Consider the following 19,662-nt stretch of genomic DNA (forward strand, 5'->3'; position numbering starts at 1 on the left):
AACAGAGGATGTGTATATAATAATAAATTAAAAAAATAAATTAAAAAGGAAATTGCTATGACGTTTGCCATTTACATCACAGCTTGCTCACTGCTTTCTACTGCAATGTACTATATATTTTCACCTTCTTTTTATCTTCTGTATATACTAAAAGTATAAACTACTTACAAGCGTCATTTTAATGCGCTACAGCTTTAAGTACCCTTTCTTTCTACCTTTTCAAAAATGCATTTTGCTCACATTGTATTTATACGCATATCTTAACAGTAAAATTATCGCATGGCCCCCCATAATATCGCATGACCCCCCCATAATATCGCATGGGCCGGCTTCATATAGCATGGGCCCCCATAATATCGCATGGGCCGGCTTCATATAGCATGGGCCCCCATAATATCGCATGGGTCCCCATAATATCACATGGGGCCCCATAATATCGCATGGGCCCCCATAATATCGCATGGGCCGGCTTCATATAGCATGGGCCCCCATAATATCGCATGGCCCCCCATAATATCGCATGGGCCCCCATAATATCACGCGCTACAGCTTTAAGTACCCTTTCTTTCTACCTTTTCAAAAATGCATTTTGCTCACATTGTATTTATACGCAATATCTTAACAGTAAAAACAAGAAAAAAAGCTTTAAAACAACACAGCTGTGACAACAGTGCCACATGAATTTGCTGCCTCACTGAACCACCGAAGCAACCCCATGTTTCTGCATCAGACCACAAGTGAGCAGCAACTTCATCTTGGTACAATAGTGCTGACTGCCTCAATTAAAGCATTGGATTCTTTATTTAGATATCTCCTGCAGCCCAACCAGCACAGCAGATGAGCACTTTTGACAGTTGCTACTCATATCCCAACACTTTTTCCCAGCTTATGGGGAGGTGTATAGCGAGTGGAACATGATTTTCATCCAGATATATATCTCCTATATATATTCCACTTCTTTTTCTAGAACAGTGAAAACAAGAAGCTTCCCTGAACATTCACTTTGTCTGAGAAAATACTGTAGCGGTAGCGCAGGTGGATTAGTCAATAACGGTGCAATGCTTAGAGAAATTTACATTGAAATGGCATTAAAATCCCATAGCAACGCTCAGAATTTAGCCCCTCCCCATCGCAGTGCTGCAAGTTATCACCTGGGTCACTGGTATGTGCAGGTTTCAGGTACCTTTATGGTTGACTCGCTCAGCTGCGAACAGCAGAAGGACGCGCTGCGCCCCGGTCCTCACGGAGCCCCGGCCCGCACGGCCCCGCGGCCACGGCCGGCTCGGGGCCCGAGCTCGGTGCCCAGCCCCGGGAAAGGCTCCCGGACCCCGCTGCTCGCCAGCCCCGCCCCGGGGCTCGCCCGCCCGGGGCTCTGCGGCCACCAGCAGCCCCGCGAGGCCTGACCGGCCCCAGGGCGCTCACCTGGGCCGCCAGCCCCACCCCAGCCCCACCCCAGCCCCTGCGTCCTCCGCCCACACAAACCGGCGGCGCCCGGGCCTGTCCCGGGAAAACCCTTGATTGCTCTAAGTAACCCCTCGGGAGCCTTGGCTTCGGCAAAGCAACCCCTACCCCGAGGGCGCGAGCAGTATTTCCTCCCCTCCACCTCCTCCTCCCCAGCTGCTGCTGCACCCGAGCAGCAGCCTTTTGTAATAACAACTCTCTAATCCGCTTAGAACATGGAAATTCAAAATACAAATCAGTTTGTGCAATACATCTTTATTTTAATTTTATTTTTTTAATCTTTGCAGTCATCTTGGAGTAATCATCATGTAAACAGTAGGATGGGATTACATTATGTCATATGCAAATAGTTCTAGAACACCTCAACGATTATTACAAGGCATTATAAATAACTTCTCTTAACAATATATATTTGCCATTTTCAGTACGTTAAAGAGCTGCCACTTATCTAGGATTAACTAGGAAGTAGTTTAAAGTGTAACCTCTGAGAAACACATCTCCAAATGTGGAAGTCTTTCTAAGGTTCCCTAGCTCCATAACACCTATGTCACAGGTTAAGCAGAGGACTACTTGGGTCAAACTATTTTCTTTGTAACAGAGTTTTACTTGATCATTGCACAAAGCCCTATTATTTTCACTCAACCTTGGTATTTAGCAGAACTTCAAATAAAGTTTCAGTTCCATTCTTCAAGTTTTTATTCACCTGTATGAAACTGGTTTCTATCATTAAGGGTAAGTCAGATCAGAGATGGGCACAGTAAGTGTTCTACCTTAACAACAGTTCACAGTAGTTCTAGCTCATAGACTCCCCAGTAAAGCATAGTCAAAATACTCTTAACACCTTTGCTACTGCATATCCCCCCTCCTTGCTCATATAACTATATATATTTATATTTATTGTACCATATGTATGGTACTTCTAGAAAATGGAGATTATTTATATAAGAAGCCTCAGGCACATTCTTAAAACATTAATATCTGCAAGGCACCTCCCACTCCCTTGAGGATCAGTTTGTGGACTGTTTTTTGACACAAAACCAACAAAAGCTTGCTAATACCGGATCGAATTATTTCAAAAAACCCCTAGAAATTACCAAATACTTCAAAGACATACCTGAAACTTTTTTAAATAGTGGGAGATTAACTGCAAATAGCACATAATCAAGTCAAATAATTTTCTTATTACTAGTAGGTGTAATGCATAAATATATGAAAAATAAAATTCACAGTCATTTTTTAAACTAGAATTCAAGTTTGGCTAATATTTCTAAACTTTTATATGTATATTAATTTCTAAATGTAACAGAACAGAGGCAGTATTATCAACCACAAGTACAGGTAAAATAGTATCACTCAAAGTCTATGAAAGAAGTAAGCTTGATAAGAAATTTCCTTTTGTAACCAATAAATACAACCACCTGAGAGCACTTCCACAGGCTTTTCACTTTGGGGGAATCCAAATCAACTGCTAAGAGACTTTTAGGAGCATTTTGAATGTTAACAGCAGCAGTGTAGCTGTGGGTTTTGCTTGTTCTGACTTTGTGAATTGCTAGATAATGAAGCAGAACTCAGTGTGTGGTGCATTAATTTTCCTTTGCATCTAAGCTGACTTTTTCACAACCTCACAATTCGGCTTGGGGTCAAGGGACAGACATCAGCTGACACTTAACTGAGCAAAACCAATCAGTTTCACTTCATCAGGAATCTCCGTGCCATCACAGCCAGAGGCCTGCAAGTACAAACAGAAATGTTTAGTATATCATTCTACAAAGGAGCATTTGACAGCCAGAATATAAAGTTTCCCCTTATCACCCAGTGAGCAAACAGTTTGATTGAAGGAAAGCTTTCAGACTGCTTCATGTGGCCTCAGTCAGCATCAACCAATTGCATCCTTAATTTTAGCAAACTCTTGCAGTCAACATTAAGAATTATAAAAAAAAAAAAAAAAAAAAAAACCCAAAAAAACTGGAAAATGGAAACTGAAATACCCAAAGTCTTTAAACCGAACTTTCCAGACTGGAGCCAAATTTGCCTTTTCATGGGAGTAAACCCTTTTCACTCATGAAGAGCATCTAATATACATGCATAGAATCCCCTTTTTACCACTGTGGTGTATGCAGCAAATGTCTCATGAGTCCAGCCAGCAAGTCAGTTCACCAACCAGCTGAATTTTTAAACAGGAAACTGAAGCAGTCTTCAGTAAAAGTAAAAGAGTAAATACTAATATTTCTAAAAGGACAGCTCCCTCCTGACAGTACAATCTAGTACTTAAAATTGTACAGTTTAGATTCTTCAGTAAAGCCTGTCACAAAACAAATTGTCACAAGTGATCAGTTCATTTTTCATATGTAACAGTAAGAATATGAAACCACTTTGCTCAGGACTAAACTATTACTTTAGGTCTGTTTTAGAAAAATATGCTGGAGGCAAAGTATTTTTATGTTTCAATTTTTAAACACAAAAGTTGCTTTTGCAGGACAAAAGTGGCATTTTAAATAAAGGGGTTTATACATTTTTATCTGTATAGTAGATAAATAAAAATATTAATAGAATTGGATTAGAAGTGTGCAATGTTAACTTATTTATGACAGATGCCTTTAGATTCTTTCGCATATCACAAAACATCTCCAACAGAAAAACTGGTCTCCCCTAGAAAACTGCTTTTGATCCTTTTTTTGCATTAGTAGCAGTTGAACCCTTTAATAGAACTGGTTCGTGAACATGTGCTATAAGGTTAAGAGCTCACAGACTGTGCATAGGAGGTGCACTGACACAATCCATTGAATTTTCATGACCAGAAACAAAATTGTGTTGACACTTGTGGAAGTATTACATCAGGCTACTCCTTCAAATTTACTCTGAGCAGACACAGAGAACAGTTCTCTCTTCAGATAGTATTTGACATCTCTTATTCCACAGAAGCAGCAAGTTAAAGGTCTGAGACCATTACTTCTGGTTACTATTCAGATATCTGAGTGGTGCTTGGATTGGGAATTTATCAAATAAATGGAGTTTGAATTTTGGACTTAAAATTTGATCCTAAAAAGTGCTAATGCTATTAACTTTGTTCTACATTCTAGTTAGTTGTCAATCTCCTCAAAGCCATGCTAAGTTACATATCTAGATGCACACAGATTTTTAAATGCCTTCCTTATCAATAAATATTATCCTATGTCTATTCAATGCACCTGGAATCTATTAACTTAGATTTAGTGCTTAGCATAAATACAAATACTATATACAGACTGCAAAATAAAAGTACTTGGTAGAGACTGAACACACTCTTTCATTATTGGGTTTCTTTCCTTTTTCATAAGCAAAGTCCTTACACAAAATGCAAATTATGCTGTGCAATGATTTTGTGTTTCCTTGAGTGTTTCCAAGACTATTTGTGTATTAAAGCAGCCTCCCTCCCAAAGTGTGGACAGCTGGATCCTATAGGAAAGTTTTCATTCTGTGTTAGCCAAGACAACTAGGGGATATTTAATACTATATATATTCTGCAGAATTACATCGTTGCAAGAGCAAAGATACATTGTTTTTAAAATATGCAAGAGCGGGAATCCAACCTCTGCCACCCAGGCATCTCACCTTAACAATTTTCTTTATTTCAGTAATAATAAAATACAAAAATAGTTAAGACATAAACTGTTCATTTTTCACCCCAAAGATAGACAGCTTGCTGTTTGAATAGAAATATTATTTACCAACAAAATACCAGCAACATCAACCTGTAAGCAGTGAGATACTAACCAGACTCCTTGTCCAGAAATACTTGCAACTAATCCTAGATTAAGAAATATTTTTCAGTTGAATTTTCTGAATGGATATAGGATTAGCTACATTTAGACCTTTAATCCCCATTACATATTTACCAACAAATTGTGCTTTAATCAAGTTGTATACAAGTGTTCAAATTTAGTGAGATCTTGTTATGAGGTAAAGACCCAGTAGAGCATACAAAGATATGAGAGAGTTCTCATAGGCAACAATTCATTTAGCAACTTCACTATAAAATACAGAAATAGGCAGAAGCAGAACACAAATTAATCCAAAGAGAAAAATAAATTAGGATACTTCTTGTTATGGTCTTTCCCTATCAAAATAGGAACTAGTGCAGGAAACTTTAGTCAGAAGGATGAGGAAGAAACTAAGGTTAAAGATTAACCTCCAGAATTCCTACCTATCCGGTGGAACTTACCTACAGCAGGGACAAAGACATTGATTTTGGATTGTCTGCTAATTCTGAGTATGGTAAGAAGCTCAGCAATAAATCCAATTGAATCACCAAAAAACAGAAAAAAATGTCCCAACCTAAATTTTCAAGTGGATGTGTTTTCAACATGCATAACCTGGTCACTATGGGATATTGGAATCACAAGCCTCTATTTTAAGTGTGGGAATGAGAAACCCAGGCTTCTCAGAGCCTCTGGAGTTCTGTTATCTAAATGCTCTTGGTGAGATGCCACTTACTACACAGTAAACCAAGTCAGATGTTTAGACAGTAAGAACACAGATCAGCTGCAAAAAGAAAAGCAGTAGCTTTTAAGCTATATTTATAGCAAAGGTCAGAGAAAGAAATTAACTTGAGTTACATGTCTTTATTTCCCTGCCCCAACCCCTTCTCACAAGTTCAGGGGATTTCACTGGACTGTAGAGGAAAAATGAGTTCAAATGAGTCAGCTAAAACTCCTCAGATCTGTATAAAGAATGATATGGGAAGAAGTGTCTTGAATTAATACATCATCATCAATTAGTTCTAAAAATGGCTCTCTACAGCAGCTGCTTTTATAAACAAAGCTGTGATTCTGGAGGCCTGCTTATCTAACAGACATTCAGTCTAGTCTCTCATGTGCTGAGTCACTTTCAACAAAAGATGCTGAAAACTAACTAGGATTTACATAACTAATAATTAAATAGCTTCAGGTATATACATTTTTCAACTTAATTTTAACAATAAATAAAAAGACCACAGCACATCAATTCTGGCTCAAGTTTTTGCAATTTATATTTATTATAATTAACTTAAATCTATCATGCTATGATCAATATTGATTAAAATTAAGGACCCATGGTCCAGTGTACAAAATGCAGCACAGAAAGGAGTCTCAAGCCTTGACCCAGGGTCTGATGACATACATGCAGAAGATAGAAGAAGGTAGAGAAGGAGAAACAATGATAAAATACAGTGGGAGAAAGACCAACATGCAGGTGTGGATGGTCAACTGAAAGAAGGTTGAAAAGAAGAACTAAGGAGAAGTAAGCAGTGGAGAAGGTGACCTGCATGCAAGACCTTGCATGACTCCATGCATGGGGGCAGGTATTTGAAAAAATGAGATTGGAACAAAATGTCCATCAGCAGAGGACACTTCAGCCAGGGTAGAGCTAAGTGGGTGGGAGTGAAGGAGTGTTAACCTAGCTATTACAGTTTTCTCTGCTTCACTTCTTTCTGCAATTCTTCCCATGGGTTTTCTTACTGCAGCTTCTGACCTAAACCTTAGGCTGCCTCAGAACTCATGTGACTGAACCTCCTTCCACATGCAGTTATGGAACTGTCCTGTCAAAACAGGGTTTAAGCTTTTTCTCTAATACATGGAAATTTTAGTCACTTTATCTGTCAACACATTTGTTGACATCTGTCAACAAAGTATCTGTAACTGAGATAGAGCCCTGATTCTTATGTGAATATTGTGATAATTAGTTTATTTCTTCCATTGATGCTTTTACTTACCAACTTAAAAGTCAGTGTTTTCAAGGCCTTTGGATCATCTACTATCTTCTGTAAATTAGCAGCAACTGTAGAAAAAGACAAAAAATATGATTTACAGAAAATTGCATTCAACTTGACATCAAGGCTTTTGTTGAATCTTCTATTTAATTCTACAAATATACGTGTCAGTAAATTACCACTTGAATCATTTAATCCCTCTCTAGTTGTTGTTTCAGAGGGTAGTTGGACTTCCTTTCACAATCACTGTTACTTTGTGACTATGTGAACTGATTCAGGGGCATAATCTGCCTGAAAGTCAAATGACAGGAAAAAAAACCAACTTACTGATTTTCAGTTCAGTCTATTCCATAAGACTGAAGAGTCACACAGCCAAGGATAAGTTGATGGCTGGCATGATTTAGATCATCTTTCTGCTATACCAGCGTCACTATCAGCATCAGCTTCTAGCAGAAGACTGAGCTCACGGTCCCCTCTAACTAGTTCTATGCATGTGCTTCTTTCCCTTTTTTGGGCTAGCACTAACACAGACTCTAGGTGATATGTTACAGCTCACTAGCAGAAAAACAACCCAAAAAAATTAAAATATGAAAGTGACACAAAAAGAGCTGATCTTCAAACTACTCTCTTAGAAAATATGATCAAGATTTATCAAGTAACAGCAATAAACACTTTAACTGGATGAACAGAGCTTGAGTGTCCAGAAATAACAGGAAGGAAACAATTTACTCTTTGAAAACAGAGGAGAATGCAGGAAATTAATAAACACTGTTTCTATCAAAACCCCTAAGTTACATATTTAATTGGTCTGTTTTAACATTACTGCTACCATTAATCTTGACCAAAAAAACCCAATGTCTGCTTTCAGCTTTATATGTTTACTGACCTGGCTCCCCAGCTTTGCCCAGTCACAGATCCTGAACTAAATCAGACCAAATCATTAAGGACCTTTGTTTGAGATTGATACATGGGCACGAGATGTAAGCAACAGGATATGAGCATGAGATAAATATTCCACACCTGGCAGAGCTGTTTAAACAAGATTATAAAAAGGAAATGAACAGGTATTAGGTAGCAGACATTTCTTAGCACACCGACTAGGTGAGTACCATAAAGCAAAGAGGTAAGAAAGTAGGTGCTGCCCATAAGTAACTCTCTCTACATCATTCATATGGTGGAAGATACACACCAAACATTTGCACATTCCATATCCTACTGCTACAAACTTAGGTTACTGCTTCCTCCCTCTTCTAACATTGTGATGACAATGTTTTCACTCCCACTGTGCCTGATCATGCACGATCCACTGTGTAATAACAGAAATTCACCTCACAGGGGAAGTACAGTATCTAGCAAGGGAATTTAGAGAAGTAAACAATTAGACCAATCTGCTGCCACTATTAAATGCAAATCAATTTTCTGTGGGTCTCATTTTCTTTATACAATTAAAATGGCATCAAGGATTGTTTATACACTTGTAATAAATTTAACTGGACATGAAAGTGTGTTTGAAACTAAAAATAGGACTTAAAAGTAAGCATGAGATACATTTTGTAGAGAACACTTTTTGTAAAGAAAAGAACCTTCACAGTAAAATGAACTCAACTACAGGCACTATAGAAAGTCATGATTAATAAAATATTTTATTCTACCAGTTACAAACAGTTTTTTATTTCAGTCACACAATTCACTTCCACAATCTTTAAGTCAATTTTATTGCAATACCTCCTACCTGATAAAATACATGCAAATTCATATAATGCTTTTCATTACAATTACTATTTAGAACCTTAGGAACATTCAGCTTTGTATGTCCTGAAGCCAGGATAGAATAGCTTCAATTTTTTAGGTTTTTAAAATTTATGAAATACAATCATGCACTCAAGAGCAGTTCTGGTTTATCCAAATCTCTGTAAACCATATCTTAAAAACAAACAAACAAACAAACAGAAAAAAAAAAAAAAAAACAACACAAAAAAACCATCAACAGCACTCCAGCTAGTGCTAGCTGGGTGCACTGAAATAAAGACAGTGCTACGAAACCAGATAGGCATTGGGTCCTAAATCCAAAGATTTCTAACTTCACCTAAATAAAATGTTACAAAATTACAAGCTTCAAGTGCATGCATGTCTTTAGGAAGGGCAGCCTTTCATTTAATGTTGACCTGCTGTGGAACAACTCAGGCAAGTCAGCGTGCTGCTGGGCTATTCCCCCAGGAGCAAACCTTCCAGCTGCCCTTAGGCAGTTACTGGCACAGGTATTATTAGTGCATTTGCAAACAGCAGCCCATGATCAGCAAGGGTTTTAATGAACTAGCATACAGTTGGCTAAGGGGCATCAGGGATGCCACAGGTAGTATTGAGTCTTTAAAAACCTTAACCAATGCTCCTGACTGACTCTTTACCACGGAAGAGATTAAAAGTTTCCAAGTAAAAATAGCAAAATTGGATTTTTAATATAGGTAAATAGTTAATGTTAATTACTTTGTTGTTGTTGTTACTTAAACACTGTATCAGAATTGAGTGGTATTTTAGATGGTTATCATTCCTCAAGAAAGCTGAGAACAGTACCAGTAAAAGGCTATGTGACACAGTTTTATTTATTCACTTGTCTTTACTTTTAATATGAACTCAAGTCAGAAACTTTTACATATTAAATATGCTTTATTTTTGGTTGTCTGATGGACCATAGCTAGAGTGGAACATGTAATCAAATAGAAGATTAGGAGGATTTAAGGACAAAATGTAAGATATTTTCAGGCTATGCTTGAAATTGAGAAAGCAGACCTATAAAAAGTCCATAATATTAGAACACAAGTTTACATTAAGAATAGTCACATCTGCAGTTTTCTACAGAGAGATCTTTTCAATTTTAATCATACACATTCAGTGTTTTCAAGTACAACTAGCATTTCACCTCTGACTTTGGTACTGTGTATTACATTTTCTGGCCTTTACAGAAAGGCAATGGAAATCATTTAGCCAAAATAATGTCATTAATCACAGTCAATCAAGCCACCATGAATGCAAATTCTCCCAAAAGCCTACAATTTCTGCAATATCGGAAAGCATATGTAATTATCATCAACTAAGAGCCAAGTATTTGCACATACTTATCTAGCAAAACCATACCATCCTGCTGGTATCTTTTCCATTTTTCTAACTCCTTGCTTTCATTTTGCTAGGTCTTGCCCATATTTAGACCACAAGAACAAAAATTAGAGGCAACTGTCTGAATTTGGATACCTAACATTATTATTTCAGGAAACACTAAAATATGGTTCATTACCTTTAGGGATGTGACAATCATTATCCTTTTCACATTAATGCAAGCCAAACCTTCTAGGGCCTCAGTAAGTACATAGCTTTGGATGTATCCTTCTGCATCTAAAATATTTAAGATCTGGGTTCAAGTGGTAACTGAAATCCTTTGGAGCCTGATGAAGTCACCTAAGAAAAACATAACCCATAAACTGCAGGCATCCATGGCATCCCTAATTTAGGTAAAATCTACTGGAAAAAGAGCCTGCAGCACAAGCAGTAGAAGCCATCCAAGCAGGTGAAAGTCCTTCCTGAATGCCTGCAGTCCCTTCCAGTTATTTCTCCAAAAGGTCTGGGGATCCCATACAGTGAAGACATCCTCAGAATTATAAATACAAGAACATACTCTACAGTTGAATACTCATCCTACTTTAAATGCAATTAAAGATAGCACTTGAAGTAAATATAACTGACTTAACCACTCCTGTAAATATATTTCTAAAAATGTAGGACTATTACTAAACCTACACAGTTTGGACCACTAGGTATGCAAATTTCCCCCAAAGACACCAAAAAAATTCATGCCAGGCATACACTCATGACAGTAAAGAGTGCTTTCACTTACAAGCAGTTGCCGTTACTGTCCTATACAGAATTCGTTGTCACTTCAAGCAAGTAAAAAACCCAATTATTTTTAAGTGGAACTATTAGTCTTTATTGATGAAAATCTCCTCCCGCTACTGGATTTAGGCTCTTCTCATTCAGGAAAATTATTTACTAGGCTAAGACTCACCCTCTCCTTGTACAGTTCATATGCAAAGTTCTAATTTGGCTTAAATAGACAAATGAGACTAAAGTTTCTAAATGAACCCAATCACATCTGCAAACTATAGTGAGGAAAATAACCATCCCATTCTCACAGCCTTTCCCAGCCCCACAGTCCCAACAATTCTTGTGTTGCAAGTTGGTGAACAAAGCCAATTTAATACAGTAACACTCTCCCTAAAGTGAAAAGGAATTTCATACTAGGACTTTCTAGAGAGGCAAGAATTGGTTTCTCCACTTAGATTATTTGGAAAAATGAAGAGCATTGTAAAATATATATCTCTTTACACCTTAGCTCTAAGTTAAGTATACTGCAGTTCCTATTGACAAAGCCATTTTTCTTTTAAATAATCTGAAGTCATGCCTTGGATGTTGTGCTTGTGAAATTCATAGATTAGCACCTGCAAGCAGCACTAATTGATAATTAAACCCCTGTTGGGAATTCACTGTTTCTGAAAGACCTGGATATTGTATACTCAACTGTATTTTGCAGAATGTTTTATCAATATGTTATGGCCATGCACCTATAAAAGTCAGAAGAAGAAACATGAACAAGAAAAATTTAGTGGCAATGGAAAAACCTTTGCCAGCAGTAACTTCAGGTAAATAGAGTATACTTCAAATCATGCCTTGGAGCAAAAGCTCTCTTTAGACATTAGCAGCAGTTAGGACAAGAGGCTTTTTCTTGTTTACAACAATAAATGAGGTGCTGTTCACTTTCTTCAGAAGGCTTCTGAAGGACATGTAATCAACCTACACACCACAAATCATTCCAGGTTCTTTTGCAGGTTTTGCTCAGTGACGAATGGTTGTGCCACTCTGACAAAATAAGTGTCTGCACTTGCAGAACATGCAATAGGAGAAAAGGTCAAACCCAGCATATAAATATACAGAACATAGGGTGTTAATTGCAGATGGAATAAATTAAAAATTCCCATATAACTAGAGGCTTTGGCCTGTATATAATACAAATCACTTACTCTTTGCTATATTACAATTTTGGCCAACCATATAAATTACAGTTTTTAAATGAGTGATGGATATGAGGTAACAGAACAAAAAAAGGCCACCTTCAAGATCTTACAAATATAAGATAATAATCAAACTTTGGGCAGTCTCAAATAGCTGCTTTTCTCTTGCAATGTGACAATGCTCTCTCTCTCGTTACTTAAAATTCTTAACACGGCATGAAACTTAACCCTAAAGGCTTCTGAAGAGGCAAAACTTCTGGAAAAGTTAAAATTAATGAGACAGTAAATAAAGCTGTATGAAGTACAGTTAAACTATTTCCAGTACAATGCCCACCCAGCCAACTAAGCCAGAGCCATCTGGCATAAACACAGACACATGCAGAATCTAAAGCTTGAGATGATATTTCTGGGGTGTTCTCAAAAGAATAATGATTCATCTGCTTTTCCATTTTGCAAAGAATGGATGGGTAACCTTGGAAATAGCTCATGAACTCATGCTTAGGTTCAACAGTTTGCAAAGCTAGTGCATATTGTAGTCTTGAAATTCAGATATGAGGAAAGGGAAGTACTATTCAGGCACAAAATTACTGCCACCAAAAAAAAAGAGAAAATGAAAAATATTTTTAATAAGTTAGAAGTGAAATATTTTTTATGTAGTCTAAAACTCAGTCTATAAAAAATAGCTACCTTCAACTGCTCCCTACTTCATCAACAGTACGGCTGTTAGAGAAGACAAGTTCAAACCTCCACAGATTTATTTGCTTTCCTGCTGATTGTTTCAAATATTACCTCTTCCCCAGCAGTAGGCAGTTATTTAACCATTTTCATCTGATACATGGAGCCCACCATAATTAACTGCCTTGGGAGTCTGCCGGTTTGAGGATTAATGCTGTGTTCTCCTGTATAGGTCTTGGGACACAGGGTGCCTGAGTAGCAGGGAATACTTTTAAGTGGAATTATCACTCCTAAAAATTCAGCTACTGGTAGGGGTTTCCTCCAAAGGGCTGAGTTTATTATGCACGCTCTTGAGGCCATTTCACATATTACAAGAGGTTCATTGCAATCTATGCATTCATTTATATTTCATACTATATAGTGGTTTTCATGCATTTGCAAGTTCAGAACAAAGTCAAAACTAAGTTTTAACCTAGATAGTACTGTATTATAGTATATTATGCAAACAATGAAAAGAATCAGTGTTTAGAGCTTTTGGTAACAATTCTTCCAGATCTCTGTCTTGTTATTATCTAACAGCTCACCAACTGTCTGCCTTGAAAGATTAAAGGGCTCTCCAAAGAGAGATCAAAAAGGTCACTTAAGTGTAATGTGTTCATTAGTTCAACCATTCAGGATGCTGTGAAACAAAATCCCTTCACTTTATGTTGCTCAGGAGCAAGGAAAATGTTAAAGCATTTGAAGATCTGTGGCAGCTAACCAGCAAGTGTTTATTGCTAGAAGATTGCAAGGACCTAGACATGATTCTTGTAAGTAAGAAATAGAACAGAAAGATCAACAGCAAACCTGGCTTCTCTACTGAGGAAGCTATTGGACACTGGTATGGCAGAAGCATTAAAAGTATTTAGAAATGTATTATTTATGAAGAGGCTGTCATTAGGAATTTATCAAAGGGAGAGTAAGGCTCATAAATTTGTCTGAATTCTCAAAGTGTATTGCTGAATCAGTAGATATAGATAAAAGACCGTGGAAATTATCTCAATTTCAACTTTTGATACTATGACAATTTCCTACAGCTTGATTTGCAGCCTCACCATCAGAAAACACAGATTAAAGAGGGCAGCTACAGGACAGCAGAAGGCCAAAGCAATTCTGCTTTGAAAGGAACACCAAGACTGGAAATGATCTCCTACAGCATCCCAATGAACAGGGATCCTAGTGGACAATTTCCACCTTCACTTTCCACAATTTAAAATTATTAACACCACTTGAGCTTTGTAGTTCATATGAGTTCTGAGCCCCAGTATTGTATAAATTCCTTATTCTATAAAGACATCCTAGGTTTAGGCTGGTTTAGACATTAAGGACATTAACCAGCATTTGGCACCAGGTTATCTTGTTCCAAAAGAAAATTAAAAAAAAAAAAAAGAGGAGAGGAAAAAAAAACAAAAAAAAAAAAAAAAAAAGAGAGAGACACTTGGTTGGGAGCAAACTCTAACAACTAACCAATTACCCTAGGTTATTCAAAGGAATGGCAGAGACATCAGGGGAGTATATTCCTGATTGACTTCTACCTATAAATAAAGACTTTAAATATTTACCCTTACTCAAACTGAAAAAAAAAAAATCTCAACACATTTACAAAACAATAGCAAACCTCAAATGTCTTCACATTAAGTAAATTAAGATTGATTAACATAGAGTACTGATATCCAGGGGTCACAGGCAAAAACTGGAAATGCAGATTGGTAAAATAATATACAAGTTGTAATTTTTTAGTTAACTGATGAAAAAATTGGTGCCCAACTGAAGCAGTGTATTTTATGAAACAGTAGTAGTGTATCCAAATAGAAACTGACATAAGTTAGTGCTAAAAATCTGCCTGTATCAATTCCAATAACACATTATTAATCTCCTGAATTCTCAATTACTTTGTATAGATATCTGATCCCAAGGAAACATTTTATATTCTACAGTCTGTGAGAAGAGGGGGGGGGGGGGAAGGAAAAAGACCATAACTGTGTCAAGTGGTTTTATAGATAAATTAAAATATTAATTGTACAACTGGAAAATTGTACCTTTTCCCAGAAACTTATAAAAAAAAGTAGGTTGATATTTCAAAATTATTTTTTCTTCCCCCAGAGGATGTGAAAAATGCTTAGGATAACCACTGCATGTTTAAAACAAACTAAAAGGATAAGTAAACAAAGTAAAAGGATATTCTACTTTCCTTTATAAAAGGATAAATGGAATATATTTGGATAATTAAATACTTATATATTTCAGACTTTGATTCTTCATGTGCCTAATAGATTAGATTACTTAGGAAGCTAAGGGATGAGTATATACATATTTCATTACTTCTCCTTCATTTTGAGGTTCCTGAGCATTCTAAACCTCAGTGTATTCTCAAATGAACATTTATAATAAAAATTTAGACCTGCTGCCCGGCACTGCTAGTAGGGCTATTTAACAAGCTTGAGATATTACAGTAAATTGTTATCTTAAATTCTGCTTACAAAAGAATAAGAATACTAGGTTGAAAGAATAATTTCCCTTGATTGAATGTAGAATCAAGTACTAGTTTTCAGACACAGGTTTTGACAACAGTTTGATAATCATCAAGATACTGAAGACAGCTCTAACAAGTATCTTCATCACACTGGATTAGATCTGAAATATAGGTCTATGCAGAAATAAGGCAGGTCATGTTCTCCTATGCATATTATTACTTTGCAATCTCCTTTTCCTATCAGGTCTTCACAAGTCCTCCTGTCCCAAGTTCAGCTGTGAATTATAGATAATGTTCTGACAAAACTATTAAGAAGATGAAATAGCAGCCAGGCTACTTCAATACCTTGTATCTGAAACTTGAAACAAGAAGAATATATTTAGAAAAGACTCCCTGATGTGCTTGAGTCAGGTTCTGAAATAGAATACATCTAGTTTGAAGAACCTCAATAAATCCTTATTTTGACATAGTAGCCCCTGGCAGAGAAGTAAATGCCAAGGAAATAAAGAACAGCAAGTAAAATACTATTGAAAACATTACATACATTGATGCTTTTGCAATTTCTGCTTCAAATTCACAATTGGGTTTTTTTGTTTTGTTTTCTTCTTAACTAGAAAGGAAAGCCCTTGAAACTTTGGTTCAGATCTATGAGGGACAGAGAGTTTATCACTTACTGTACCAGGTAAAACTCAAACTAATCCCACTAATAACCACATGGATTTATTCCTCATTTGCACACTTAAGTAGGAACCGGTGGACTGCGGGATGAAAAAAGGAACTTTCTTTGAAGGCAGTTGCCAATTCTTATTTAAAAAAACAAAAACAAAAACCAAAAATAATTAGTTACTTTATCATAGCTGTAAGGCAGGTACATTCACTATAACACATGAACACACATATGTATATGTGTGAAGGATAATTTGCACAATTGGAGAATTTCTTATATCACATATTTATAGTTCTGACATAAACCACATCAACAGTGATTATTCACCTAATACAAGGGTTTTTTTCACCTCGAACATTTACATTTTCACCACACTGAAAATTCATCACAGTGGGAACTTCCATGAAACCTGCCAGCTTCACACAATACACTTCCTCCAGTGCACCTCTTACATCCAACATAGAAAGTCTAAAATAACTTAGGTGCAATTAGACACAAAAATTCATTAGCTGCAGGTGCATCTCAAGCTTCCAAAACTCCTGGCAGTCTCATCATTATGAGTCACCCTTTGGTGCATTAGTTCTAAATGAGCCAGATGTGTTGAAATATTTAAGTCCTTGTTAAAGCCCCAAGGGATTTTAGAGATATTCTTCCACTTGTAATGCATTTGCATATCTTGCTAAAGAGATACTGAGTTATGTACACATATTGAAGGCACATAGGCCTTAAAATACAGTCAGGCTTTCATTAAATCGATATGTTTTCTTTCTGGGTAATATATTAAAAGTAAACACAAAGTATTTAGTCTATCTAGTTTATCTAATCTATGGAAATTAATTGGTAAGATTATAAAGGCATTTTCCCATTAGAAAGTTTATGGGTACACTGAGCTTTGGAATAAATAAAACTGTGATACATTTAAAAAATCAGTTATTTCACTCAGTTTGAACCACAAGTAAAACAAAAATTCTAAAATATTTCCTAAATATTAAAAAAATCTGTGCACTTCAAAATATCACTGATATTAAATGACAAACCTAAGGTGCCTTCAAATGCTATTCCAGTTAGCCACCCACACTGCTCTTTGAGCACAAAAATATATGTCTTCCACTCGTGGAGATCTATCCCATTTCCTAACTGCAGTAAGATGAGTTGGAATTAGTTGAACAAAAGTCATCACTTCATTCAGTTTCAAAGATGACTAATCTTAGAAGACAAAGTAATACTAGGTATGAGCAAATGCAGAGCGAAACCTAAGAAAGCAAAAGGATATTTACTGTGTCAGTCCATGGCTTTTCTAGAAATGTGGATTATCAGTGCCACCATAAGCGAACTGCACTAACAAACTGGGCTGGTGCTTTTTCATCATTCCATTTTAGTATGAAAGTACCTTCAGCATCAGCAGACATCATACTGTAAGACAGTCAGCTGTTTCAATTTCAAATGCTTTACTACTGTAGTTGGTAACTATATATTATTGCTACACTATGTCATATATATTACTTACTGTTTAACAACCCTTGAAATAATGTTATTCTGGATTTGGTCAGATACATGTTCTCTGAACTCATTTGCCTATCCACAGCCATGCTGAGCTTTCTTTGTAAATCTAGATGCCAATTTAAGTTCTGTTTACTTACCAAAGTAATTGTATCAAAGTATTACGGCATCTATTACTTTCACACTTCTAAGAAAATATTCAAGATATTGATGAAAAAAGCTTGCTACTTTCAAAATATGACCTCATTACAAAATACAATGTGTTGGGTTTTCAGCTGGTTCTTCTAAACACATTAGGCCTTTCAGCAGGAAGCTTTATTTTTAACTGACTAAAAGCTTTTCCTCTGGTTACTAAGTGGATATCTCCAACATCAAAGAGTTTCAGTAGTAGGTTATGTCACATGTATTTAAAAGCGAAGGTGTATCTTCCATGATGCTCAACATATTCAGAGATACTCTTCTGACAAAAATCATCTTTTAAAAGATACATTAATACAGCAGAGGGCAACTTAACATTTCTTGATGGCATGGACATCAAGGCTTTTATTTAAGCAGTATTCAGGAAAGGAAGGGGGTGGTGGTTATGTATATACTGCAATTTAGTAATTGTAAATACACCTTCAGGTTCTGAAATTTAAGCAATGACTCCAGAAAATTCACTGTAGCATAAGGCTTCATTGTAATTATATGCACATTGTATATACCAGTGGAGTAGGACTGCAAGTATGTGATTTTCAACAGAATCCACTGTTGATCATATTAATCAACTGTTGATATGATTTATGATTTATATTTAGTTATTATGGTATCAAAAATATAATGTATTACCTCAAGTATTACCTGATGAACATTTGCCAGCTAATATACATGCATTGCATACAGAGACACTATCTCAAAAGGAATTTTGAAAATATTCCAGATCTGATTTAACATAGATATTTCAGTACTTCATAAGAACATCTCATCAGCAAGATACCACTGTCTCCAAGGCTCATTCCCCTCTGCAAACACAAACTCTAGTCTGCTTTTAAACAAGTCTCTGTGCTGATTCCCATGATGTAGGGACCTTCTGTGAAACAATGCTAAAGGAAAAGAAACCAGCCAATCAGAGCCAAAACCAAATATGCAAACTGGGATTTGTTCTTTTCTGCAGAACAGGTTGAACTTCATGTACATCAGAAAGGAAATTTTCCCAGAAACCAGTGTTAAGTGAAGCAAATCCAGCAAGACTCAAAAGGTGAAGCTTGTTGATGTTTAGAAGTAAATTCTATAGAACTTAAGGTGTCAGATTTTAAATTCTATACACTAACAACTTAAGCTCACACATGCCATGGCCATACTTCCACAACAGCATTTCTGACTCCTATTTAAATGTCCTTCCAGAAGATCAGCCATTATGCCAACAAATTGCTGAGTTCAACATAAAACCAGGTATTTTTACCTTCCTCTTTTGTCCAGTCTCTACATGTTTTAACATCCATGAAAAGAATCTACAGGAACAACCTTCATGATACTATCTCAGAACCTTGTTTTCATTCAGGTTACAGAGGCTGAATTTCTGCCTGCTTCAGCTAAAAAATGATAGGTAATTTATCACCTGCTTTCTATCTAGAAACTAATGGAATCAGTTCTTCTGGTGAAGAAGGTTAATCAAGCTCTTCTATACTATTCCCTTTTTCCTATATAGGAAGATTTTAAACCTTTTGAGTGAACAAGGTGCTAACATAATTTTACATAGAAAATTAGTTTTGTAAGCAAATTTACATTTTAAGCACCATCTGCTCTCTTATATGACCTCTGGCTTTAAACTGAAACACTTCTTATGATTGCACTGTTACAGTGAAATATTCTAATGAAGGGCAAATTTAATTTTTTACTTAATTAAAAGCAAAACTACATTTTGCAGAAATCTTCCTTCAGTAAAATATGAAATCTGAAGTTATTTTCTAGGAAGGTAACAATGTCCAAACATATTTGAAAACTTCACAGGTGAAGCAGACATAAGATTATAACACAAATTCACTCAAGAATTTGTGCCTGTGGAGCTTGAGGAAAGGTACAT

The 19,662-nt window shown here is 36.4% G+C and overlaps 1 protein-coding gene across 9 annotated transcripts in view; it reads right to left on the reverse strand.

Annotated features, from left to right (window-relative positions):
- Positions 1 to 1,700: 1,700 nt before the first annotated feature.
- STK39 (serine/threonine kinase 39) overlaps positions 1,701 to 19,662 on the reverse strand; it is an 82,453-nt gene continuing 64,491 nt past the window's right edge. For 7 of the 9 annotated variants that reach the window (XM_085584364.1, XM_085584362.1, XM_085584360.1 and 4 more), the window contains 2 exons: positions 7,193 to 7,257; positions 1,701 to 3,190 (listed from right to left, as the gene is read on the reverse strand). In XM_085584364.1, the coding sequence (XP_085440490.1) occupies positions 3,116 to 3,190; positions 7,193 to 7,257 (140 nt within the window). In that variant the 3' untranslated portion in view covers positions 1,701 to 3,115. Of the gene's footprint in view, positions 3,191 to 7,192; positions 7,258 to 19,662 lie in introns of those variants that run through there. The other 2 variants (XR_014956548.1, XR_014956547.1) reach the window with 1 other exon arrangement.

Source organism: Lonchura striata, chromosome 7 (genome assembly GCF_050655825.1).
Source record: "Lonchura striata isolate lonStrDom1 chromosome 7, ASM5065582v1, whole genome shotgun sequence".
Lineage (NCBI taxonomy): Eukaryota > Metazoa > Chordata > Aves > Passeriformes > Estrildidae > Lonchura > Lonchura striata.